At 44.1% G+C, this 27500-nt stretch overlaps 1 protein-coding gene across 1 annotated transcript in view; it reads left to right on the plus strand.

Moving 5' to 3' along the window:
- The window catches only part of LOC143100212 (ATP-binding cassette sub-family B member 6-like), a 74052-nt gene that overhangs the window by 33544 nt on the left and 13008 nt on the right, over positions 1 to 27500 (plus strand). The window contains exon 14 of the mRNA XM_076263176.1: positions 26424 to 26598. Coding sequence (XP_076119291.1) covers positions 26424 to 26598 — 175 coding nt within the window. The remainder of the gene's footprint in view (positions 1 to 26423; positions 26599 to 27500) is intronic.

Raw genomic sequence — 27500 nt, forward strand, 5'->3', positions numbered from 1 at the left:
TAATTAGACCATCTTTTCACTTGCTAAGTTGAGTAGGCTAAGTTAGTTTTAATTGACGTGAATGAACGAATACTTCCACACCGGTGTTTTCAAAGTAGCAAGAGGGGCTTTGATTTCGGTAGGTTGATGTGTAGGCCTATATTTTAACTGGCTGCAGCCTAAAATTAGAGGAGTGTTGACGCTGCAGTTCAGCACGTGCATGTGTGTTTGTGCGTCTTGGCATACATGCTGGACGTGACATTGAGGGTGTGGCTGCATCGTCGATTCTACTTTTAAGTTCGAAGTTCGAGATTGAGATGTAATTTCGATCGATTTCGAAATAAAATCGAAATCGTGACACCCTTAATGTATAGACACATAGGTTCTGTAATATAGATATTACTGAAAAAGATTGACAGTTTGTAGTTTTATCGAAATTTATGTTGATGGTTAGCTTTAAGGCAAATAGAGTTGTTTAAGTAGTTTGCACAGTGCAGGCTACTGCAGATTGCATGAAATCAGTGATATAATGCAGAGTAACAGGAGTTAAGAGCCTAGACCAGGATTCAGTGGGGCGTGACAACGGGCTGCCGTGATGCATTATGGGAGTTTTTTTTCTCCATTAACTCCAGTGATGTGTTAGTAATTAGCATAGTACACTCTGGCGTTTGATAAAGCTGTTCACTAATGGAGGTGAGATTATTATCTACAGCGAGACATACCTGTCACGGCAGTCTTACACAATATCTCTGTCACACACACACAAACACACGCAGTCACACACATACACCCACACACACACACACACAAACACACGCTGTCACACACATACACATACACCTGCCACGGCAGTGTTACACACACACACACACACAGCATTAGAGCCACAATCTGTAATTACACCACAGGAATTGTAATCACTTCCTGTGCTCTTTATCTCTTACATACACACACACACACATATGCACACAAACAAACAAACAAACAAACACACACACACATACATACACACATACACACACACACATACACAAACAAACAAACACACACACACATACATGCACATTTCCACGCAACATAGCTCAGTTTATATGCTGAATGATGGTGATTTGAGACTCATATAAATAAAAGATTCACCATGGGTCTTCTTGGCTCATGTGTCAGCAAGTGTGTTGGAGATAATTGTAGTGTGTCCCAGCCACTGCTAACACACACACACACACACACACACACACACACACAAACATACACATACACACACACACACACACACACACACACACACACACACACACACACACACACACACAGAAACTTTATTAGTCATTCTCACTCACACACACTCAGTGGCTCTACACAAACACACACACGCAGACACACACACACACACACACGTCAGGGTTCGAAATTAACCTTTTTTCTGTGTCCCGCAGCTGTCCCGAATTCTACTTAGCACTGTCCCGGACTTAAACACCAGTGTCCCAAATTCAAGTTCTTGTTTTTTTCCCATTCTACATAATAAACAGCATAATAATCAGTAACTTGCATCACTTAATTAACTCATTCTGGTCCACCATGTAAGTTCTGAACACTTAATTTATTAAACACCATTATATTAACATTAATCATCTGCTCATTTTCAGGTTGCGCTTTTGACTCTTTTTTGAGGTTGCGCTAGACGTTCTCATTGTCCGTCGTTTTGACAGACAGGGTTGTAAAACATTCCGTCAATAATATATTTTGATGTGTCTTTAATTTCAATGTCAGTTTGGTGTGATGTCATGGCCACAGATCTCAGTGAAAACAATAAGTAGCGTGGGAAATTACTACGAAGCGGTCAGATAGGCTACTCTCCGATATTCGTTTATTTTCTCAAGAATAGCCTATAGCTTAGAGCTGCCACAGCGAAAGGACAAATGCTAACTTAACTGTTTTCATAGTTATAGGCTACCTTGCAACACTATCATTTTGTCAAATCGCAGTTGCAGTAGGCTATTTAGCTCAGCATGGTATTGGTGACGTTTCGTCGGTCACTGACAGAAAACACGCAGCATTTTAGTCAGAGAGGACTGTCATCTCGTTTTTTTTTAGAACACAGTGTAACCGTAGACCTACACTATCAGTCAAAAATGTTCACAATGTCATGGAAACAAATGGCATTTCCTAGCCTACCTGCCTGCTAGTTCGGTAAGTTAACCTAGGAATATCGGAAAGTGACCTATTAGGCTTACCGCCCGTGCCCTATTTTTGTGTCAGCCTATGTGTCACTTAATATTCATTTTTATACAAAACCAAGACGGCAGATCCCTAAGGAAACGCAAGCACCCATCCCATTTGGGTATCTTATACTGTATTTGTCTACCAAAAATGACATTGTAGCCTACAGTGATTCGAAGAGCAGTAAACAGTGTTGTAAGGCTGCGTGTACAAAACCGCCTCTTTACAGATCAGCTGGCTAACGCTGCTTTTGCCAGCTGCCCGTTACATCAAAATTTTTTATAATTTTATTCAGACGAGAAAGATACGTTTAGATTCCCATGTGAACAGTTTAGGAAAAAAGTACCTATTTTGAAATTTGCTTTGCCATTTTTTCTACTGTCCCAGAGTTGTCCCAGACATCCTTCTATTGCGTCCCGGAAGCATTTTTTTTGGTCCCCGGGACGTCGGGACATCGTTAATTCGAGCCCTGACACACACACGCACACACACGTTAGGGCTAGTTTGAGATATACTATAAGAGTATCTTAGCCAACAGTATGTGTGCGTGTGTGTGTGTGTGTTTGCAGGACTTTCTCTCCTGTACACACACACACACGTTAGTGGTCATTGCGCTGGACAGGTGCATGAGAAAGGAGATTGGAAGTCGGTGCCTATCACTCATACTTTCTGACTCACACACATACATACACACAACCACACTCTCTTAGTCATGCACACAAACATACACACACAGACCACACAAACATAGACACGCAAACAGTTACGACCAACAACATTCATACTGACTTAATCACACACACACACCCATGTCTCATAAACCACATTGCAGAGAAATGGTCACACACACACACACAAGCTCTTGAAATGCATTAATTCCCACTCATTAGTACTGAAGCACACACATGCACACTCACTCTCATAAAAACATCAATTAGGACAGACATTTAACTGCATGGACACTCTCATCCGTGATCATTCATACAGGCACAACAACGTTCATACTGGCTTACACACACACACATCCACACAAACACATCCACACACACACACACACACACATACACACACACACACACACACACACATCCACACACACACACATGCACTGAGGGAGAGAGAGAGAGTCATAAACCACATTGATCATCCCTCATAAACACTGACACTCACACATGTATTTCCCATCTGTTCCCTACTCAGACACTTTATTCTCACACTTTCTCCTCTGCACACAAACACATATACACACACTTTTTTATCCAGTTCCACGCTTTCACTTCCACTCTAATATTCTCATTCCACCCACCACACACATACACTCACACACACACACAAACACGCATAAATTATATTAGTCATTCTCACTCACACACACTCAGTGGCTCTTGCTTTCATATTTTCTCTTCTAAACACACATGCACACACTCACACACAGTTATTGCTCTCACCATTTTCTCTCTCTCTCTCTCTCTCTCTCTCTCTCTCTCTCTCTTACGCCCACACACACAGACACACACACACACAAACAGATTGCCCTTTAAGTGAAATCAAAACCATGAATCGTCGGCTCTCTCTGTCACACAAAGGCAGTGCATTCCTGTTGCATGAGCACATCAGAGCAGCATCAGTTACAGGATGTGTGTGCGTTTGTCAGTGTGTATTTTATCCATCTGAAATTGGGTGAGACCTTGGTGTGTGTGTTGTCTGTCTGTGTGTGGACTCTTTAGGTGGCTCTAGGCCATCACCACTCTCACCGTGTGTGTATGTGTGTGTGTGTGTGTGTGTGTGATGAGGGCTCTGTAGGTGTCAACCATGGGCACTGACCATATATTCTGACCATCAGACTTTTTGAAACCAGCAGATGTGTAGAAGAAGGTAGTACTTAAGAACCCCTTAAAGGTACAGTCTAAATTAATATTACGAACCCTTTAACGGTGAGAGACATGCTGAAAGCAGCAAAACTAGTGAAGTTTAGAAGTCTGATGTAATAATTACGAGCCCTTTAAGGAGCAAGTGTGAACTGCCCCTACAGAACCCTGTTAAAGGTGAAGAGTAAGTGGCATGGATCCCTTTAATGAGTAACGTGTGAACCACCCCTTCAGAACCCTGTTAAAGGTGAATGCCTATCTTTATGATCAGGTCACGAGAGCGATGGCGACAGAGGCCTGTAATTGGTGGAGGAAGCCAGTATAGTCCACGCTGATTGGGTCCAGGTTTTTGGGATTAGACTTGAATGAGTTGGTGCAGTACTCGAGGAAGGCCAGGTGGGGCCATTAAGCCACTGGTAATCCTTTGCTTTACTCCCTCAGGTTACACAAAAGCCACCAGGGGGTTAACCCCAAAATACTAAATCTTAGGGTGAAAGTGTGTGCGTGTGTGTGTGTGTGTGTGTGTGTGTGTGTGTGTGTGTGTGTGTGTGTGTGTGTGTGTGTGTGTGTGTGTGTGTGTGTGTGTGTGTGTGTGTGTGTGTGTGTGTGTGTGTGTGTGCACACATGAACGCATATATGTCTGCAGTATTTCATTGCTTCATCCAAAAGTGATTGGATCCTTTGTCATGGCCTTTGGCCTTTGTGTGTATTATGTGTGTCTTTCCCCTCAAATTGTCAGTTGAGAAACAGAGATAATCCAGTCATGCAGGTAGCTGTCTGTCCATTGAGAAACAGACATAATGCCAGTAGCTGTCTGTTTGTGCCCTTATGTTCTCACCAAATCTGAGCCCGAACAAGACCAGATTCAACAGCTGTCAGTCAAAATGTCACTGTTAAACCGGCCAACATCCCCCTTTTTATGGACTTACTTGCTTATTTGGCTGGCGCTTTCATCCAAAGGGACTTATGTATGTTAATTATTACAAGGACCAGTGTCCCCAGAACAACTTGGTGTCAAGTGTATTGCTTAAGAGCACAATTAGGGCAGTCCACAACAACCCACAACTATTTTGGTGACTGCATGCTAGCCCAGTTCCTTAGCCACTACGCTACCACCACCTCTGGACAAGCATGCTAGCCCAGCTCCTTAGCGACTATGCTACCACCACCTCTGGACAACCATGCTAGCCCAGTTCCTTAGCCACTACGCTCCCATCATCTCTGGACAACCATGCTAGCCCAGCTCCTTAGCCACTACGCTACCACCGCCTCTGGACAATCATGCTAGCCCAGCTCCTTAGCCACTACGCTACCACCACCTCTGGACAACCATGCTAGCCCAGTTCCTTAGCCACTACGCTCCCATCATCTCTGGACAACCATGCTAGCCCAGCTCCTTAGCGACTACGCTACCACCACCTCTGGACAACCATGCTAGCCCAGCTCCTTAGCGACTACGCTACCACCACCTCTGGACAACCATGCTAGCCCAGTTCCTTAGCCACTACGCTCCCATCATCTCTGGACAACCATGCTAGCCCAGCTCCTTAGCCACTACGCTACCACCACCTCTGGACAATCATGGGCATCATTGTCACTCAATGATATCGACAGACAGACATTTTGCAAATGGGCATCATGGAAGCTCCTGGCCTGTTTGTCAGTGTTCCGTGATTTTCGTGACCTTGGCCATATTGACAGCACCGATTGAGGGCCAGAACGATTTTTATTTCAAATAACTACAGGGGGTTGAAATTAAATCACTTCTTTATTAACAACACAGATATGTTGGCCCTGTTTGTGTGTGTGTGTGAGAGAGAGAGAGAGTAAGAGAGAGAGAACAAAGATTCCCAATGGATAAGCAATCACAAGGAAGAGTCAGATTTTTCCTTTCAAATATCTTTGAGAATAAAAGCAGTCATCTTCAATAAGAAGTGATATGAAGGCTGTGTATGTGTGTGGGTGTGTGTATAAGCCTTGCTTGGCCAACACATGAAGGCATTGTTGTCCAACATTTTAGCATTCAGAGAGTTGGCCTCTCAGCACTGCCGTGACATCCAGGGCGTCTTAGGCCGTTCGTTAATGGAAATCAGGAGTTAGAACTCTCGGGCTTCCAAGCCCACAATGTTTATGACGACCTGCCTTTGATATCCGTGCTTTATTGACCGTCGCAATGACGCCTAGCGCTCGTGTGGAAAATCAGCGGGAAGAAAACAATTCAGGACTTTGCTTTGTGTGTGTGTGTGTGTCTCTGTCTGCACGCCTGATGTGATTGAGACTTTATTGTTGCCACTTAAACAAACAAGTAAACAAAGATGAAAGGATGAAAACTGATGTTTACAAATATGCATTTCCTCATTTGCTCATGTTCGGAAACTGTGTGCGTGTGTGTGAATGCACGCTAGTGATTTAGAGGAAATTGAGGAGATTTCAGACACGTATCAAAAACACACATACAAGCAAGTTCTGCACACATGCAGTAAGCAGCGAGTTACACTCCCAGATCTAGGGTCAGGATACTCACACGTACACATACATACACATCCACCAGCGGCCGTTGGCCTTCGATGGTACTAATGCCACTGGCTGTTTTTATTGCCATGGTTGGTCACTCTCACTGCACTTGTAAGGCCTGTGTGTGTCTGTCGGATATACACACACACTCAAGCATATACACAGACAGGCATACATGCAGACACATCGTGCTACTCTGTGTATATAGATAGATAGATAGATAGTGTACTTGCTCCCTTATTGTCAAATACAATAGAGGGTCAGTAGTGGTGGTACAGTCGGTGTGTTTTTGTGTGTGTGTGTGTGTTTCATCACCACCACATCCAGCAACCGGATATTACAAATGGTGTCTGTCCGTCAGACACACAAAAAAAGCAACACACACACTTGCACATTGAAGACAGCTCAAAAACACATGCTGGACTCATTGAGCAATGTTTTCCTCCTTCAACCCTGTTTAAATGAGACATATGAGTCTGTGTGTGTGTGTGTGTGTGTGTTTCACAAAAAAATAAAAACAAAAAGAAAGAGAGAAAGGAGTGAAAGAGAGAAAGAGTTAAGAGAAGTTTGTGTCACTCCAGTAAGGGCCGGTAGATGAGAAGAGAGCTTGGAATATTTGCTATTTTCATATAAGAAAGTTTTGGAGGCCCATAAATGGTGTTTTTCAAAGGGAATTACAAGAGCTTTTGATGGTGGGGAATCAAAGTTGTTTAGCTTGCCCGCAGGGGAACCATTGATCTCACAAGCGATGGCTGCAGAGGAGGCCAAACCCGACTGAACACGCACACACACACACACACAGAACTGATGAGCCACATGTGCCTCACACACACACACACACACACACACACAAACTCTCACTCACTCACCCCCTCATGCGCACACAAACTGTCACTCACTTATCCCCCTGTACACACACACACAGAAACTGTCACTCCCACCCCCCCCCCCACCACACACACACACAAACTCTCACTCACTCAACCCCTCATTCTCACACACACACTCACACCCCCCCCCCCCCCCACACACACCACATACACACACACACACACACTGCACAATTACAAGCACATGCTAGCGCACACAGAAACAAATACATGCATGTATGAGCAGGCTGCACATGCTACACAACAATCTAGAAAAATGCAAACAAAAACATACTCATCCTCATGAACACACACACACACACACACACACACACACATATATACACACATGCACATTGCGTAATACAGAGTCCATCCAACAGCAGAGAGACGACATCAGCGTGGCTCTGTCTACGTGAATAGCACTAAAGCTTGTCTGTAGCCTTGAGTTGCTGACAGCGGTGTATTAACGTGTCATTGTGAATGAGAGTACTGGCTGAGGCGCGTTGTTTTGGTCGGAGAGGGAAGGGAACAGGCGGGTGTCTTATGCGAGGCCCGGCTCTTAATCACTGGAAATCCCCCTCGCTGCTCCACCGGGTCCATTTCAGGCGGAACATTCGCTCATCTTTGGACGGTGGAGAGAAGACGTGGGGAGAGAGAAAGAGAGAAACAGACGAGCTATCAAGTGTTCTGTGTTCTGGTTCTGAGTCCAGTCGTTTCCACAGGAGCCAAGCTGTGCTTCGGAACACACGGTTCCTTTGGATTCCTATACCGACTGCCTTTATGACATCACTGACACTCCATTCTTTATGGTGCTCATGTTTGTCAACACTGCTGTCTAGCAAAGCACCATGGGAAGGTTTGAAGTGAAAATAAGGGATTTAGAGCTAATCGCAGCCTCTCTTTATTGTCTTGTAGTGAAGATTGCACTGGCTTTGGACTAGGTGCTGATGAGATCTTTCAGGGAAGTCTCACAGTGTCTGAAGCCTGAATTTGAACCTGATTCTTGCTTTTTTTCCATTCATAACCATCCCTTGGCTAACACTTCATAGGAAGACCTTTCCAGACCTTTTTGTTGTCCCACTGATGAATGAAGATTTATTAGCTGAATTTCACATGAAGTAGTATTTCTCACGGGTGTGACCATAATACTTTTTTTTTACTCTTCCGAGGTTTCTCTGAGAAAATGGCTGTCTGAGATGAGCTGTCTTCTGTAAGTCCAGCTTTTGTCCCGTAGCGCACATGAAATCACAGACATTATTTTAAATTGTCCCGTAGCACACATGAAATCACAGACATTATTTTAAATTGTTCCGTAGCGCACATGAAATCACAGACATTATTTTAAATTGTCCCGTAGCGCACATGAAATCACAGACATTATTTTTAATTGTTACCAGTACTTTCTAAGTACACTGCAGCATGCTGAAGAAGACTAACCATGTCTTTTCATTGATATTAGGTGGCAGGAAGTGCTGAATCCAGATCAGCTGAATGTGTCAAATCGAGTCTGTGGAATTCACGTCATTGTAAATAATTGAAACACATGAATTGGGCGAAATGTAGAACTACGGGTACTGACTGACTTTGTGCTGTATGAGGGTCAGTGTGCTAGAGCCCAGGGTAGGATGAAGAAGGCATGTGAGAACCTGTTTTGTCTAACAGGGCCTGCGTGTGAGTCCCAGACACATGTGACGCAAGCCAGTGACGAGCTCTCTGGCTGATTGATGAGGTGAAGGCATAGGGGACAGTTTAATTTTGAGAGAGGGCGATAAATGCCAATATGCGTGAGCGTCACAGGGCAAGCCCAGAGATTCATGTAGAGCAACACATCGCCACTGATGTAGTCGAGTGATTGTGTGTGTGGGTGTGTGTGTGTGTGTGTGTGTGTATGTGTGTGTGCGCGTGTGTGCGTGTGCGTATGTATATACTGTATGTAACCATCCCAGTGGGAGATGGGGGCCTTCCAGTAAACAGCTACAACAACCAAACCACTGGGTTGGAGTGTGTGTGTGTGTTTGTGATTGGAGTGGGGACTGTGTGTGTATGTATGTGTGTGGTTGGAATGGGTGGGTGTGTGTGTGTGTGTGTGTGTGTGTGTGTGTGTGTGTGTAGTTGCAGTGGTACTGTGTGTGTATGTATGTGTGTGGTTGGAATGGGTGGGGGTGTGTGTGTGTGTGTGTGCGAGTAGTTTGTGCGAGTATACACAGTCTACAAAAGATGTGTGTGTGACTAGCATAAGGACTATTCATAACTAGTGTACTAGATCTGTGTACACGTGTATATGTGTCTGCTTATGATGGATGTGAATCCCAGCCTGTCAGATGTTCAGTGAGCGATCTCACTCATCAGTATGGCTAGCATTTAGAAGGCTAGCATCAATAAAGCTGGCATCATGAGGCCAGCATCCAGAAGGCTCGAATCCATAAGGCTAACAACCATGAGGTTAGCATCCAGAAAGCTAGCATCCATAAGGCTTGAATCTGTAAGGCTAGCATCCATGAGGTTAGCATCAAGAAGGCTAGCATCAGTGAGGCCAACATCCAGAAGGCTTGAATCTGTAGGCACTGATGCTAACCTCATGGATGTTACCCTTACGATCTGTAAGAAACGCTTTAAAATTGTCTTGCTGGAGCAGCAGTAGTGTCGCTGCCTGACAATCAGTTGCCCCAGATTCGATCTTTGAACACATTGTGAGACTGTGTTGTGCTAAATACCACTTTAATTAAAATATAATTATCTTTATTAAATAAAATCATTAATAAAAAAAAAACATTGTTTCAAACCGCTTAAAAATGGCCTTGCTTCATTCAACTTTTGCTTACTTACTCATGCAACAGATCTAAAACTATTCATACAAATTGAGTCATTCTTGTTGTGTATTGTGTATTGCTATTGGGTGTATTTACATTTAGGAAAACGTGTGAACCCTTTAACCTTAGTTATGTGTTGTTCAGTATGGGCAACAAAGACTGGGAACACGGACTTGCGGACCCTTTAACCTTAGTGACACGTGGGGGAGCATGGACTTGCGAACCCTTTAACCTTAGTAACGCGTATGAGGAACACGGACTTGCGAACCCCTTTAACCTTAGTGACGCGTGGGGGAACACGGACTTTAACCTTAGTGACGCGTGTTTTAGTATGGGGAACACGGACTTCTGAACCCTTTAACCTTAGTGACGCGTGTTTTAGCATGGGGAACACGGACTTGCGAACCCTTTAACCTTAGTGACGCGTGTTTTAGCATGGGGAACACGGACTGTAGGGACATGGCCAAAGGGGCCTGTCCCCAACTCGGGGCTGCTCCGGTGGCCATCTTGGCCAGGTCACCACAAGCATGGGGACGTGTCACAGTTCTACATCACACTGACTAGTGCTTTCAAACACACACACACACGCTTAATTGCGCTTACAGACTGATCTCTAAAGAGAAGCAAGCAAGCAATTTAAATTCACAACTGGCATGCGTTATTGCATGTCCTTCACACACACACACACATACACGCACGTGTACACACACACACACACACACACACACGTACACACACACTCACACACACCCATGCACCCAATCCCTCCAGTCTTACCTCCTCAAGATTATCTCAGCAACCGTGAACCATGAAAGAGGGGTAATTGGCTGTGGTAAATTGGTGGAAAAGAGGATTTAGAAAGTTTACAAACTGCAGCGGACAGCTGTGATGCCTCCCAGGGGCTCGCTGTGTAAACACACCCCAAGGTGTGTGTGTGTGTGTGTGTGTGTGTGTGTGTGTGTGTGTGTGTGTGTGTGTGTGTGTGTGTGTGTGTGTGTGTGTGTGTGTGTTTGTGTGTGTGCGTGTGTGCGTGTGTGCACTCGCCAACAGCACATGCAATAGCAGCTTGCTCCCAGTTTAGAGGGACATTAGCGGAGGTGGGCTGTGACGCAGCTGGTTACAGTGCCCGTACCAAGTCCAAGTCCCCACGGGCATCCGTGTTCAAGTCCGACCCAGGTCTCTTCCTGATCCCACCCCATCTCTCTCTCTCCCACTCGCTTCCTGCCAGTCTCTGCACTGTCCTGTCATAATAAAGGCAAAAAAGCCCAGAAAAGGGGAAAGATCTGCCTCAGTGGCCCCTGTTCCCGTCAGAGTAGTCTCCACAGCGGTTTCAAGACAGGATGCTTCAGATGATTAAATCATGGTTTTACAGACAGACACAGTCTGGAAGTCAACCGACAAAAGGGGAAATTTGAATACGCAAGATTGCTGAAAGAAATAAATGGACAAAAGGAGGTAAACAATTGTATTGTATGTGTTGTCGACTCACTGAACTTTGTCTCAAAAACAAATAGAAAGCTAACTCTGAACTGATACAGTGAACCTGTTGTGAGGTTCCATCAGACAAGCAGAAGGGAAAAAAGCCAAAAGCAAATTTAAACTCCTGATAAACTTAAACAAAACAAACAACTAAGCCAACTAAACTGCAGGCCTGTTTTGGTGAGCTTGTCATTCTTTTTAAATTATTAGTCATTAGTTGTTCTGCAGGGGAAATTGGGAGGGGTGTGATTCGCGGGTCTGTGATCTGATGGATCACCACCAGCTCTGGTTCTAGTCATCTTCAAAAGGGGTTCTGCTCAGTGTTCTGTTGTCGGTTCCTGGGCGGGCGTGTGAGCAGGTGCTGAAAGCTCGTCTGCCCTCCCCTGCCCTGTGCAGTCACTCACTTCACTTCGCTTCGCTTACTCGCTCGGTTCGGGAGGGGGGGGGAGTTGAACTTGATACCCGTAGGCGCTGTGCTTTATTAAAATGCCCCTCGCTGCCTCTACGTCCGCCTGGACCGCTGCAGGGCCGCAACCAGAGAAGCAAGGCTTAGAGCATACCCACAACGTGTTAAGCAGCCCGGGCTGCAGAGACGCAAGGCTTAGAGCATACCCACAACGTGTTAAGCAGCCCGGGCTGCAGAGACGCAAGGCTTAGAGCATACCCACAACGTGTTAAGCAGCCCGGGCTGCAGAGACGCAAGACTTAGAGCATACCCACAACGTGTTAAGCAGCCCGGGCTGCAGAGAAGCAAGGCTTAGAGCATACCCACAACGTGTTAAGCAGCCTGGGCTACAGAGACGCAAGGCTTAGAGCATACCCACAACGTGTTAAGCAAGGCTTAGCATACCTGCTAAGCAGCGTGGGCTGCAGAGACGCAAGGCTTATACTGCAAAAAATAAAATCTAACCAAGTGTTATTAATCTTATATTAAGATCAAAAATCTATTTGGTATTGATTTTAGTATGAAGAGGCTTACTTAGTGCTCTCTCGACTTCATCATTTTGACTTAATTTAAGAACACTTCAACTTATTTTAAAGAGTCTTATCAAGACAAATGTACTCAACGCACTGGCAGACAAATTTGCTTGTTTTTAGGATGAGACGTCTTAAAAGAAATCAAACTCTTCTTAAATTAAGTCAAATGATTTTTTGAAAAAACGCTGGGTAAGTCTTTTATTCTGAAAACTATACCAACTAGATTTTTTGATATTGATATAAGATTAATAATACTTGTTATTATTAGATAAACAGTTTTTGCAGTGTAGAGCATACCCACATTGTGTTAAGCAGCCCGGGCTGCAGAGGTTTTGTGTAAACAAGATATTTTCCCTACATTTGGTGCAGGTTAGGCACACACATGGCTGGGTCCTCGCAAAGCCTTTTTGGTCTGTGTGTGTGTGTGTGTGTTTGTGTCTTGAGAATAAATGGTTGCAGCTCTTTTCCGTGTGTGTGTGAGAGAGAGAGAGAGAGAGTGTGTGTGTGAGAGAGAGGGAGTGTGTGTGTGTGTGTGTGAGGGATTTTAGGACACATCTGGGCTGAAAGCTGTGGGGATGTGTGGCAGCTCAAGCAAGACTCTCGGAAAGCGAATCCAATTTGATTGTGTTTCATGTTTTGCATATCACTGTTCTGTTGCCCTTCTTTTTCCTCTTCTGTTTTTCATCCCCAATTTCTGACAAATTCTGATGGTGATTCTTCCTCATCTCTCTCATTGCATTTTCTGCCGTGTGACAGAGGTGATTCCTTGCTTGCATCAGACAGTGTTGATTCTTCCTCTTCTCCTCGTGTTTGTAAATGTAAATGTTAATCAGGTGTCTAGGCCAAGTATACTTGCGTATACAAGGAATTTGGTCTCTGCATTTATCCCATCCGTGAATTAGTGAACACACAGTGAGGTGAAGCACACACTAACCCAAAGCAGTGAGCTGCCTTGCTACAGCGGCGCTCGGGGAGCAGTGAGGGGTTAGGTGCCTGGCTCAAGGGCACTTCAGCCAATCCCATTCAGCAACCCTTCAGTTCCAAGCCCGAAGCCCTAACCAGTAGGCCACGACTGCCCCTGTGTTTGCTTGCGTCCAACGGAGATGATTCTTCCTCTTCTCCTCACGTTTGCTTGTGTCCAACGGAGATGATTCTTCCTCTTCTCCTCACTTTTGCTTGCGTCCGTCGAAAATGATTCTTCATTTTCTCCTTGTGTTTGCTTGCATCTGACTGAGAGGATTCCTCCTCTTCTCCTCGCGTTTGCTTGCATCCGACGTTGGCAGAGGCCTTCCTTGTCTTCTTTTGTTTCCCAGGTCTGCCTCTGTTAAGGCAAAAAATCATATTGACAGGGGACCTTCACATGAGCACAACCTCAGGTGCCACCTCATTCAGAACAGATTTCGTTTTGCATCGCAGCACAGCTTTGAGTAATGATGTTGTAGCAGTTCATGTTATTTTCTGACTCGTTCATCCCTGAAGTCATGTGGCCAGTGTTTGGATTGCACCAGTTGTAGTGGTTATAAATGTACTTTCCTATTTCCCTTTCTAATCTATCTTAAGAGTGTCTTTTCCCCATTATGGGAAGCAAACAAAGTTGTGGTTGGGATCCAGCAAGTAGCAAGCAGTCCTTTATTATGAGTTATTGAAGTAACATAGGTCACCTTCAAGCCTATTCTAGTGCAAAGATGTCCTTGTGAGCTAGACAGTAGCGTTCTTTTGATCGTATTTAGAACGTTTCTATTCTTTGCCTTTAAAAGGGTGGTAACTGGCACATCTTAAATGTAGGAAATGCCCAGGCGTCTTGTTTTGGAGTGTCCCGGAGCCACAAACCAGCAGACCAAGACACCAGAGGAAAAGTGACTACAAGTGATCACATTATAAACCGAGGAGGTTTGTTTGTTGTCGTTGGTTTTGTCATCAAACACATTCTTTTATGAGTTGTGCAGCCATTTGTAAGACTTTAAGAAGGGCTGACTTCCCCTCCTGGACCCCATTGCTTGCTTGGATCTTGCTTCATTGCATCATTAATGTGTTTCTTTTCCCCCTCTGTGTTTGAGAAGAGGGCCATAGACACAACCTCCTGAAAGGGAAGTGTGTGTGTGTGTGTGTGTGTGTGTGTGTGTGTGTGTGTGTGTGTGTGTGTTCGTTCGTTCTCCCACCCCGTTGCTCTCTCTCCTGGGTCTCTGCCTGGAGTTGGCCTGGTCTGGCTGAGCTATGGACGGCAGGCGACAGTGGTTTCTCCGCGGCGACGCTGCCATATGGCATGGTTTGTGACCCACAGGCAAGAAAACAATACAAAGGGACATTTTAAAATCCCTGAAAAACGCAATCAAAATCTAATTAGAATTAAAAGACATGGAAATAAAAGATAGCAATCGAAAACATATTCGCTCCCTTGGCATGTTCATAAAAAAGGGGTGGAAAAAACACACACACAAATATAACACATTTTGGGGGGCTCTGAAGGTCAGCAAACACACATTGAAACTCGTTACTGAGTCAAGTAAACCCTGACTCAATGTGTCGACTCACTTGACTCACGGACTTACAGACTCTCAATCACACTTACTCAGGCCTCGACTCACTGAGTCAATGTGTCGACTGAACTTAAAGGCTCTCAGTCACACTTTGTTTGTGTTAATGAAAGCTTTCGCCACTGCTGAGCGCTGGTACAGTAGTCCCTACTGTACACAAGTTCCTGCTGTAATAACTATCATTAAGGAGCCCCAAGCACGTCCATTGTGCATACATCACTTTTGAAATTCTATTTCGGAAAGAGACAGCGACCTGAGGCGCCGTGTTCTGTGAAAGCGAACGCGCTTGTGCAGCCGCATGAAACGTGACACGCCATCTGATCGTGCTCGGGTCTGCGCCGAGGCCGCTTTGGCTTTTAAGCGCCTCATCTGGCGTCCTCATGCTCCCTCTCGCCCAGCGAGGCCCCCGGTCTGAAGTTAATTAGTTAACGAAGCGAAGGCGCAGTGGAGTGCAGGCGGCCGGGCGGACGGGCGGGCGAGAGAGAGAGAGAGCGGAGCACGATGAAAAAGATGTGGAATTAAAAAGAGTCAAGGAAAAACATGCCGGGGAGGGAGAAAAAATAAAACAAACAACAGAAAAGCACAAAGGAGGAAAGGGCGGGGGCGGGGGGGGGACTTCAAAAGGAAATGTTCATTCCCGCCCGGGCGTTTGAAGTGAACGTAGAGCAAGCGGCGGAGCGCAGTGGAGCAGTGGTGGAGGGTCCTCTCGCCATATGCTTAAAACCAGACCGCTCCCCAACAGCAGTTATGGACATGCCTCCACTTGCTCTCTCTCTCTCTCTCTCTCTCTCTCTCTCTCTCTCTCTCTGTCGCTCTGTCTCTGTTGCTCTCTCTGTCTCTCTCTCTCTCTTCTTCCATATTTTTATCTTTCTTCTATATCTGTCTTTCTGTTTTTCTATTGTGCTTTCTAACACTCACAATGGTATCCTGCTCTTTCATCAGTCCAATTGGCAGGGTTCTTACGGGTCATGGAATTTCTGGAATAGCATGGAATTCTGGAAAGTCTATTTCAGACATGGAAAGTCAGGGAATGTAATCATTTTTTGAGCATTTTTTTCATGGAATATCAGGGAATTTTGTTGTAGCAGTTAATTATTTTACAAAATACATTAATACAAATATTTCCACACAGAATTTGTGTATATCTGGTTATTAGCTTTACTGCTTGCTTGAGTAGTTGTGGTTAGTCCATCTCTGTTTATTCAATGCCCATTTATCCATCACCTTCTCTATAAAAGTAAAAGGTTCTTGAATGCTACACGGCTGCTCTGAAGTCATTGGCCGGTATATTTTACTATTCATTATATAGTAAGTAATGGAAATTCAGTTTTTTGTCAGGGAAGTCATGGAATTTTACATCGGACCTCACCCTGATTTGGGTGAGTTCAGTTGGCATCACAAAATACACATTTATTCAGCATCAACAAAGCAAAACAGTTTAAATATAGTGCGTGATTTAGATAAAATACACATGGGTTTGGCAACCCAACAAACCAGACAGCTCCATCCATCATATACATTCCTCATTTCTGTCCATTCCCCTCACCACAGCGCCTTTGGCACTGAGAGAGCCTCTGTGATGGAAGTGCTGAGACTGGTGTCGTAATTGCTCCCTTGGTACATACTCGGCTGCACTAACTGGCATTGGCCAGAGTGTGGGGATGGGTTTGTGTGTGTGTGTGTGTGTGTGTGTGTGTGTGTGTGTGTGTGTGTGTGTGTGTGTGTGGCTGGGAGGCCATCATACCAGGCAAAGTGTTGTCTTCATACATGTGTTGTCACCATACATGATGTCTGGGTCATGTTCGGGTGCCACTTTTGATATTTGACACTGGTGATCCAGAATGGCTTGAATGGCTTCTTTCCCTCTCTCTATTTCTATCTCTTTCTCTATCTCTATCTCTTTCCCTCTCTCTCTCTATCTCTCTTTCTTTCTCTTTTTATGACTACGTTAACACCGGCAGGCCTTGATGCACAGTTCTGATTTTCTGCCTATATCTGATTTTTGGACTGCCTATTTACATCTATGTTTGAGAGTGGCCCATATCAGATATCTATGTTTACATAATTCACTAATTTTAAACACTTGAGACAATCCGCATGCTCACCAGAGGAATTTTGGTCACTGAAATGAAAGCAAACAAACAGACAGCACTGCGAATGCACGAAATAAGCTCACATTAGGGTATTTCAGCGGCTAGTTGTCGACGATCCTTTCCAAAGTATCTTGAGAAGTCTGCAAAATAGTTTGTTTTAACAAAATCGTTTTAATTTTAAGGCGAAAAAGAAAGTGTAGAGCCTACCGCCTTCAGTAAAAATTTTCCATCTCTGTTTTCATTTCTGCCAGTCATGCGTTCACTTGAAACTGAAAGCAACATTGTATGTAATATTATGCGAAAACGTAAATGATTGTAGGTATTTTCAGCGAATCGCAAGTTGAAAATTACAGGAAATCTGTAATGTGCCTGTTTAGACTGCAGTTGCATTGGCACATATCCGATTTATATTGGATATATTTCCACATATGAATGAGGCCTGAATCCGATCTGAACATATCGGAATCCATGCGCAGGGTTACTTGGTGATGCTCCTCTCCTACAGGGTTACATGGTGATGCTCCTCTCCTACAGGGTTACATGGTGATCCTCCTCTCCTACAGGGTTACATGGTGATCCTCCTCTCCTACAGGGTTACATGGTGATCCTCCTCTCCTAATGCTGCAACTGTCTCCTTTTGGCACTGGGAGCCAGGCTACACTGCTTCCGCACTCGAAACGCTCGGTTTGCGGTTTCACAGTTTTAGAAGACTGGTCTTCTAGTTTTTTCTAATGTATGCGCTGCTGCTATCATGCCTAGTATAGCCAGTTCCTTTGATTATAGTGGAACATGCCTGGTGTAGCTGCCTGTTAGTTACATGCCTGCTGTAGCTGGCTGGTGTAGCTGCCTGTTAGTTACATGCCTGGTGTAGCTGCCTGTTAGTTACATGCCTGCTGTAGCTGGCTGGTGTAGCTGCCTGTTAGTTACATGCCTGGTGTAGCCTGCCTGGTGTAGCCTGCCTGTTAGTTGTCAATTGTCTTATTGGTCATACTGAAATGGGACAATGCAAAGTAGACCACATATAAAACATATTTTGGAAGCTGAATATTATGAATTTGACTAACTCTTCTTGTATGGGACGAACATTTGGATCGGTTGTGGCTCGAGGTTCAGTTGTGGTTCGGCCATTCATGCTGAACTGCTTCCATCTGGTTGTGATCATGTCCAAATGGCTGAACCAGAGTTATTTGGATGCCACACAACCTTGTCTGCAGTTTGTCATAATGCCTCCGACTAGAAACCGTGTCTCAATAATCGATTATATCTAATCTGACAAGTTTTTCTGCTGATGCTGTGTCCCTAATGTTCCCTGATAAGACATGCGCTAAAAGATTATATCTCTACCCCCCCCCCCCCCTTATTTCCATACGCCGTTCAGAATGGCTATTTTGGATTTCTTGACCTTAATGACCCCAGTTGTTATCGTTGTGGTCGATCATTCATCTCGTGTAATTGAATATCGACTTAGAGCCTCGTCTTATTTTCCATATCTTTGAGTATCACATTGAGCTATTTCTCTCTCTCTCAGTTTACCCCCAACCACACATACAAGCACACGCACACACACACACGCACACACACACACGTACATACACACATACACACACACATACACACGCACACACACACACAGTCTAATCTCAATGTGGTTGTGCTTCCCTCTCACCCAACGCTGATCCACTGCAGAATGCACTATTGCGGAGGAATGAAGCGTCCTTGTGTCGTTCAGAATGCACTATTGCGGAGGCCTAAAGCGTTCTCATGTCGTTCAGCTCCTCCCAGCACTTCTTAATATCTGTATGTTTTCTTCATCCTCTCATCTTCTTGTCTCTTTTTTTTTCATTAGCCAACTCCTGCATTTCCCTACTGTGTCTGATTGACTAGGTACTGGTACTCTACAGTGGTGTTTGACCAGCTGAACTATCAAAATGGCTTTAGGTCAGTCTGTTTTGACTACATGCATATGTACTGTTTCATCATCATATATATACTCATATTTATCATAGCCATGCTAGATATCTTGCTTTTGTCCTCCTGTAGTTTTATCTCACCAGGCTGCTACTGTCTCGTCCATGGTTGTCTCATGTCTCCCTCTCTGGTGTTAGTTTGGTACCTAGCAGCAGAGAGGCTACAGTAATGTCAAATCGCCTGTCTCTAGAGCTGCGGGTGAGGAGGGGGAGAGTAGGAGGGGGGGGGGGGCTATTTGGGGGGACCGCGAGGCAGGATAGAAAAACTGCGTTCCTCAATAGGGGTGATTGGGACGGATTAGAGCGTCTGCTTTCATTAGGACAAGAGGCCATCAGCTGCCCCGATGGATTCCATGTGATTGCCACGGAAATGACTGCCGCCGTGAATCGGGAGAGAGCGAGCATGCTGTGATGAGAAACCAGAGAAGGGGAAAAGAACTAGGAGGAGGAGGAGGGAGAGGAATCGAGAGAGACGCAAGAGTATTTTAGTGAAAAGACAAAGAGAAAAACAAAACGCAACAGGAAATGAGAGTCCAGTCAGGAGGGAAGTAGCATACCTTGGTTTGTTTGGGGGCTGTGCATGAGTGATTGTGCAATCACAACCCTCCTCCGGGGAACTTGCTACGCGGTCGCGGCCCAGACCACAGCTTTCATTCCACGACATCAGAGTTGACATGGGTCACACTCAGGACAAGACGCACGGCGCTGCGCTACATAGAACAGAGCAGGCCAGAGAGGATATGACCACTCACTACCCCACGGGTGTCCAATAAAACATTTATTTTCTGTTTTGAATATAAGTTTTGAAGTTTCTTGTTCTTTTTTCTGTGTTCAATTACAAAACTGAGCTTGTAACAACAGTGTGTTTGTTTGAAATGTCTTGTTCTATGTTCAATTACAAACATGAGTTTGTAACAACAGTGTGTTTGTTTGAAATTTCTTGTTCTGTTCAATTACAAAAATAAGTATAAGTTTGTTTGTTTGAGATGTTGCAACTGTGTTCAGACAGGTGAAAAATCATTTGTGTCACGTCCAGTTGGAGTTTGTGCATCCCTCTTTAGCACACTCATTGCAGTAGTGCAGTGTGGTTTAGTACTGCAGTGTGGTTTAGTAGTGCAGTGTGGTTTAGTAGTGCAGTGTGGTTTAGTACTGCAGTGTGGTTTAGTACTGCAGTGTGGTTTAGTAGTGCAGTGTGGTTTAGTACTGCAGTGTGGTTTAGTAGTGCAGTGTGGTTTAGTACTGCAGTGTGCTTTAGTAGTGCAGTGTGGTTTAGTACTGCAGTGTGCTTTAGTAGTGCAGTGTGGTTTAGTACTGCAGTGTGGTTTAGTACTGCAGTGTGGTTTAGTACTGCAGTGTGTGGTTTAGTAGTGCAGTGTGTGGTTTAGTAGTGCAGTGTGGTTTAGTAGTGCAGTGTGTGGTTTAGTACTGCAGTGTGGTTTAGTAGTGCAGTGTGTGGTTTAGTACTGCAGTGTGGTTTAGTAGTGCAGTGTGTGGTTTAGTACTGCAGTGTGGTTTAGTAGTGCAGTGTGGTTTAGTAGTGCAGTGTGGTTTAGTACTGCAGTGTGGTTTAGTAGTGCAGTGTGGTTTAGTAGTGCAGTGTGGTTTAGTAGTGCAGTGTGGTTTAGTAGTGCAGTGTGGTTTAGTACTGCAGTGTGTGGTTTAGTACTGCAGTGTGGTTTAGTAGTGCAGTGTGGTTTAGTACTGCAGTGTGGTTTAGTAGTGCAGTGTAGTACTGCAGTGTGGTTTAGTAGTGCAGTGTAGTACTGCAGTGTGGTTTAGTAGTGCAGTGTGCTTTAGTAGTGCAGTGTAGTACTGCAGTGTGCTTTAGTAGTGCAGTGTGCTTTAGTACTGCAGTGTGGTTTAGTACTGCAGTGTGGTTTAGTACTGCAGTGTGGTTTAGTAGTGCAGTGTGGTTTAGTACTGCAGTGTGGTTTAGTAGTGCAGTGTGGTTTAGTACTGCAGTGTGGTTTAGTACTGCAGTGTGGTTTAGTACTGCAGTGTGGTTTAGTAGTGCAGTGTGGTTTAGTACTGCAGTGTGGTTTAGTAGTGCAGTGTGGTTTAGTACTGCAGTGTGGTTTAGTAGTGCAGTGTGGTTTAGTAGTGCAGTGTGGTTTAGTAGTGCAGTGTGGTTTAGTACTGCAGTGTGGTTTAGTACTGCAGTGTGGTGAGACAGAAGACGTGATTCAGAGCCTTGAACTCTTCTAGATGCTTCAGTATTGATTGGGTGCTTTCAGTTACCTCCCATGTGGATCCCTGATTAATTAACAGTGATGTATTTGGTGGTTGGTAAACAGTGTTTCCCACAGAATTAAATTCTATTTGTGGTGGTAGGTTTGCAGAATTAACTTGAATGCAACAGTTTTTAACAAATTAGCGGAGCGTGGTTATGATGCTAACCAGATTTAAGCACAATTTAGTACAACCTGGAAAATCATTGTGTGGTGGTCAATGTTGATTGTGGTGGGCCACCACAAATAAGTCAATGTATGGGAAACACTGGTAAAGCCTGTATGTCGCTGGCCAGAGTGAACCCCCTTAACAGTCCCTGCTGGGTGAAGTCTTCACTTCTGTCCATAACATTGTTGACTCAAATCCCTTTCTTCTTTCATTCTGTCATCTCCCCCTTTTTCTTTCTGTTGCCTGCACTGTTTCTTGTCTTCTCTCTTTTTTCATTATATTTCTTTCTGACAGTATTTCTCATTCATTTTACTTTTTCTTTCAGTGTATCTCTTGCTTACTTTTTCTTACTCTCTTTTGTTCTTTACTTCACACCTTTCTTACCGTGTGTGTGTGTGCACGTGTGTGTGTGCACGTGTGTGCATATTGTCTGTGTGTGTGTGCGCACGTGTGTGCATATTGTCTGTGTGTGTGTGTGTGTGTGTGCATACGTGTGTGCATATTGTCTGTGTGTGTGTGTGCACACGTGTGTGCATATTGTCTGTGTGTGTGTGTGTGTGCACACACGTGTGTGCATATTGTCTGTGTGTGTGTGTGTGCACATGTGTGCATATTGTCTGTGTGTGTGTGTGTGCACATGTGTGCATATTGTCTGTGTGTGTGTGTGTGTGCACACGTCTGTGTATATTGTCTGTGTGTGTGTGTGTGTGCATATTGTCTGTGTGTGTGTGTGTGACTATATTGTCTGTGTGTGTGTGTGTGTGCATATTGTCTGTGTGTGTGTGTGTGTGCACACACGTGTGTGCATATTGTCTGTGTGTGTGTGTGTGTGCACACACGTGTGTGCATATTGTCTGTGTGTGTGTGTGTGCACATGTGTGCATATTGTCTGTGTGTGTGTGTGTGCACATGTGTGCGTATTGTCTGTGTGTGTGTGTGTGTGCACACGTCTGTGCATATTGTCTGTGTGTGTGTGTGTGCACATGTGTGCATATTGTCTGTGTGTGTGTGTGCGCACGTGTGTGCGCGCACGTGTGTGCATATTGTCTGTGTGTGTGTGTGTGCACATGTGTGCATATTGTCTGTGTGTGTGTGTGTGTGTGCATATTGTCTGTGTGTGTGTGTGTGCACATGTGTGCATATTGTCTGTGTGTGTGTGTGTGTGTGCATATTGTCTGTGTGTGTGTGTGCGCACGTGTGTGCATATTGTCTGTGTGTGTGTGTGTGCACATGTGTGCATATTGTCTGTGTGTGTGTGTGTGTGTGTGTGCATATTGTCTGTGTGTGTGTGTGTGTGCATATTGTCTGTGTGTGTGTGTGTGCATATTGTCTGTGTGTGTGTGTCTTGTACTCTCCGCCGTGTCCTTGGTGTGTCCTCTTGGCACTCTCTCATAGCGTCTGCCAGGCCGTTGGATCTCTACAGGGGGCAACCTGTGTCACCATGCCTCTGAGGCTTCCCCTCTGTGAATACACACACCCTCAGATACACACAGGTGCACAGACACACACTCACAAACACATATACACACACAAACCAGGACGGACACTCACAAACACACACACACATACAGTACACACACATTCACTTAGGTACATGGACTCACAGGCGCATACACACACTCACTCAAAAACTCTTGCATACAACTTTTTGTATTTGTATTGTATTTTGTACATTTATTAGGAACATGGATGCAAATACTAAAGAATATATTCCCAAACACAACTTGAGTGGTGAGTGTGTGTGTGTGTGTGTGTGTGTGCGCGCTGGGTTTGGCGCCCAGGAGTGATCTCTGCTCTGCTTTGAAGCTTAAAAGGGCAGGTGTGGAGGAGAACAGAGAGCAGACGCCAGAGACAGGGGTGTGTGTAAGTGTGTGTGTTTGAGAATAAGGGGTCTCTTACTTCTAATGGGGGTCCCACACTTCTGAAGACCCCAATGCCCAATAACAGGCCCCACCACTACCCCTCAGAGCAGCACCTCATATAGGGTGTTGGTGTGTGTTAATGCACTACGAGGTTTAAACGGCCCTCCGCTTCGCGTCGGGACCGTTTTACAACCTCGACCGTGCATTAACTTCTGTGAACAGACCACCGTGTCGTCCATTATCCCTTACATATATATATATGTATATATAACAGTGGCGGCTGGTGGTATTTTTTTCTAGTGAAGCAGTTATGAAATTATGACACCCCCCCCAGAAACGAACATTGCGCCTAACACACCTGCCAAAGTTGGTGAGGTTGAATGTATGAGACACATGATGACATTGAACTGTCTGCAATGGCATAAACAAATGGGGTGTAGTAGGCCTAAGACTGGACAAGACAGTAAACAAGGTTTATGTATTATTATTATTATTATTATTATAAGTTTGCATATTTTTGTTAGACATATTGCTTGCAAAGACTAGGCTATCTATGGCCATGGCCATGCCCCCAAAAAAGAGCATATCCACTTTAGCACTAATTAGTGACTAGGTAAGTCTCTATATACTGAAAACAATACCAACTATATTTTCTGATCTTGATATAAGATGAATAACACTTGGTTAGACTGTATTAGATAAGCAGTTTTTGCAGTGTAGCCTATTAATGCCAAGTTGTTGATGTCCACATCTTGAAACAACAACCTTCCAATAGGCCCTATTCTAAGCTACTAATTATGCCCCATAAGCAATGTCAAATTCAGTAGCCTATTGAGACACATTCTTGCCTCTGGGATACATTAAGAAATTATACCATGACTGCTGCTCTGGCATATGTTTGACCAACATCCATAACATAGGCTAATTTTATCATAACACATCAGTGAACTTACAGGATGGCTACGTTGAGAAGCTGCACTTTCAATGTATAGCCTACTTGGAACAAGTTTATCCTTACCGTAGCACCCACGAACTGTGTTAATTTCACAGGAAGTCTCTTGGTCTCCCCTCTGCATTCACTCATAGGTCCTCATTTCAAAAAACTGTAAAGAATCCTGTAAATTGCGGTCAACGATGTTCATCGCCTGAAACTTCCGTCGAATCCATCTTGCTAGGACTTAGCGAGTCACTAACGTTAGCTGTAGGGAGACCGCTAGCAAGCTTTCCACCTAGCTTATGTTAGAAAACACAGAGCTACACACAATACTTTTAAATAAAACGTTCTCCCCTACACAGAAAAAAAATCTTTACCTTACAAAATGAATGTAAAACAAACTATGTGAATGAGTTACACAATTTATAATGAAACTCTAGTGAGGTCACTGAAGGCAACTGAAAAGTGATGGCAAGCTAATGGAGACAGTGATTAGCCAGAGTGTTGCGTCAATCATATTCAACGGTAACCTGACTCCGCCAGATGGATTTGCTCCGCATATCCATCTGGGAACTTTTCATTGAAGAACTTTTGGGAAGGGGCGGACATACTGGTTAGCTGATTGGATAAACCATCTGTCTATCACCACCTTTGTTGGTTATCGACGGGCCAAATCATGAACAAAGTATTCGTCTAATGCCGTTTAACATACAATTAAGTTAGGTAACGTGACAAACGTAAAGATGTTTTATTAACTTACCATTTATGAACCTAATCAACGATAATTCCCATCAAGTTTTCACGGTAGGCCCGTACACTTCTGAAGATAGTAGCCTATATTCCTCCATTATGAACTGGAATCAGCCGTGGAGGATGTCTGTGTCGTTAATTCCTCCCAGCTGCATGGCTGAGACTCATAGCTTCACAGTTTACCCAGGAATACTTTCTAATTTGAATAAAACTTGCGCGATAGCTATTCTCATCTCTGTGGATGCCGTCATGTTGTTCGTTGCGTCACACCTCAACCCGCCTCAAAGCCAACGCTGATTGGACATTCGTTTGGTGAACTGCTCCAAATTTTCTTTAACGGAAAGTATCCAGACTGATCTGCGAGTGAAACCCTGAAGCTCGCGAGATCAGGATGGTCTCACGAGGCTAATTCAACGGCAGGAAGTGTGAAATTCTGCCCAATCGGTCACTGCTTCACGGGTGGAACTTATCTGCCATAAGGATCAATTGAAACGGAAAAAATCCACGAGCCGCCTGGGGTTTCACTCGATTTACATTGAAGTCAATGGGGAAAGATATCTATGGTAGTGAAGCAAAATGAAAAGTTGGTGAAGCAGTCTGATTCACTGTAATTCTCTGTTCCACCGCAGGTGACTGATGGCGCTGTTGTCACTCACAGAATTGATTTCAGGAAAACAGTTCGTGTTAGTGACTGTATTTCTGTTTCAAAGGAGTAAAATTGGGATTATTATAAGAATTTTTTTGTGTTTTGTTTTTTACTTTTTTTGGTGAAGCACTGCTGTAGTCTTATAGAAGCCTCCTCTGATATATATATATATATATATATATATATATATATATATATATATATAAATATATATAAATGTGTGTGTGTGTGTATGAATGTGTGTGTGGCCGTCCCCAGGTGAAACAGAGCTCAGTATAAGAGTGTGTGTGTGTAAATGTGTGTGTGTATGAATGTGTGTGTGTGTATATATAATTGTGTGTGTGTGTATATATATATATATATATATATATATATATATATATATATATATATATATATATATATAAATAAATGTGTGTGTGTGTATATATATATATATATATCTATATAAATGTGTGTGTGTATATATATATATATATATAAATGTGTGTGTGTGTGTATAAATGTGTGTGTCCGTCCCCAGGTGAAGCAGAGCTCACTGCGCTCCTACATCGGCGTGGTGCCCCAGGACACGGTGCTGTTCAACGCCAGCCTGCGGGACAACATCCGCTATGGACGCGTTGCCGCTAGCGACCAAGAGGTGGAGGAGGCCGCAGAGTCCGCAGATATTCACCAGCACATTCTCACCTTCCCAGACGGTGAGACACACACACACACACACACACACACACACACACACACACACACACACACACAAACAGACAGACAGACATGAACACACATATATATACAATACACAAACGCATGTACAGTATAGACATGCACGCATATACATGTATAGACATCCACCAGCACACCCTCAGATATCCACGTGTGTGTGTGATTCTACATTACTATTGACACTCAAGGGACCTGGTTATTAGGGCTGAAACGATTCATCGAGTTACTCGAATAACTCGATTACAAAAATTACTCGAGGCAAAAACCCTGCCTCGAAGCCTCGTTAAATTCCTATGACGCGCACTATACGCGCAGGGATCTGATTGTTCCACACGGACAGTTGTTCAGGAAGCACACCACTAGCGCGTGAATCGTGATACATTCTGAATTTAGCTGGCGCGATTGTGAAGTCAAGATGTCCATAAATGGCAGAGAATGTCTAAAGTTTTCAAGTAAAGTTTTGGGATCATTACATACTCATATAGGTAAAGAACAAGCATCTGAACCAAAAGCATCCACTCCATGCTGTTTCACCAAGCGTCAATAAAGTAGGCTATCTATCTATCTAAGTAGCCTATAGCCTACATTGATGTTGGCTGATTTTAATCTCAAACTGTATTTGTAGCGATGTCGTGATATAATCAATGTTTAGCTTTGATGTTTTTAAGTAGTAAACTTATTCACGTTCAATTGCAAGACAGTATGCCTAAAAAAGAACTCCTTCTTATACACATGCATGCACCCTCATCTTTCCTCACGCACAGCACGCGTGTACACACACACACACACACACAGGTTGCTAGGTTACCATAGCAAATAGGCTGACCCCAGAAATTATTTTTTAGTAGCCTAATGGTAAAATTATTTGTTAGTAGCCTAA

The sequence above is a fragment of the Alosa pseudoharengus genome, unplaced genomic scaffold (genome assembly GCF_046254945.1).
Source record: "Alosa pseudoharengus isolate Yale_2024_CS ecotype anadromous, Long Island Sound unplaced genomic scaffold, YU_APseudo_1.1 YU_APseudo_1.1_scf_3, whole genome shotgun sequence".
Classification (NCBI taxonomy): domain Eukaryota; kingdom Metazoa; phylum Chordata; class Actinopteri; order Clupeiformes; family Clupeidae; genus Alosa; species Alosa pseudoharengus.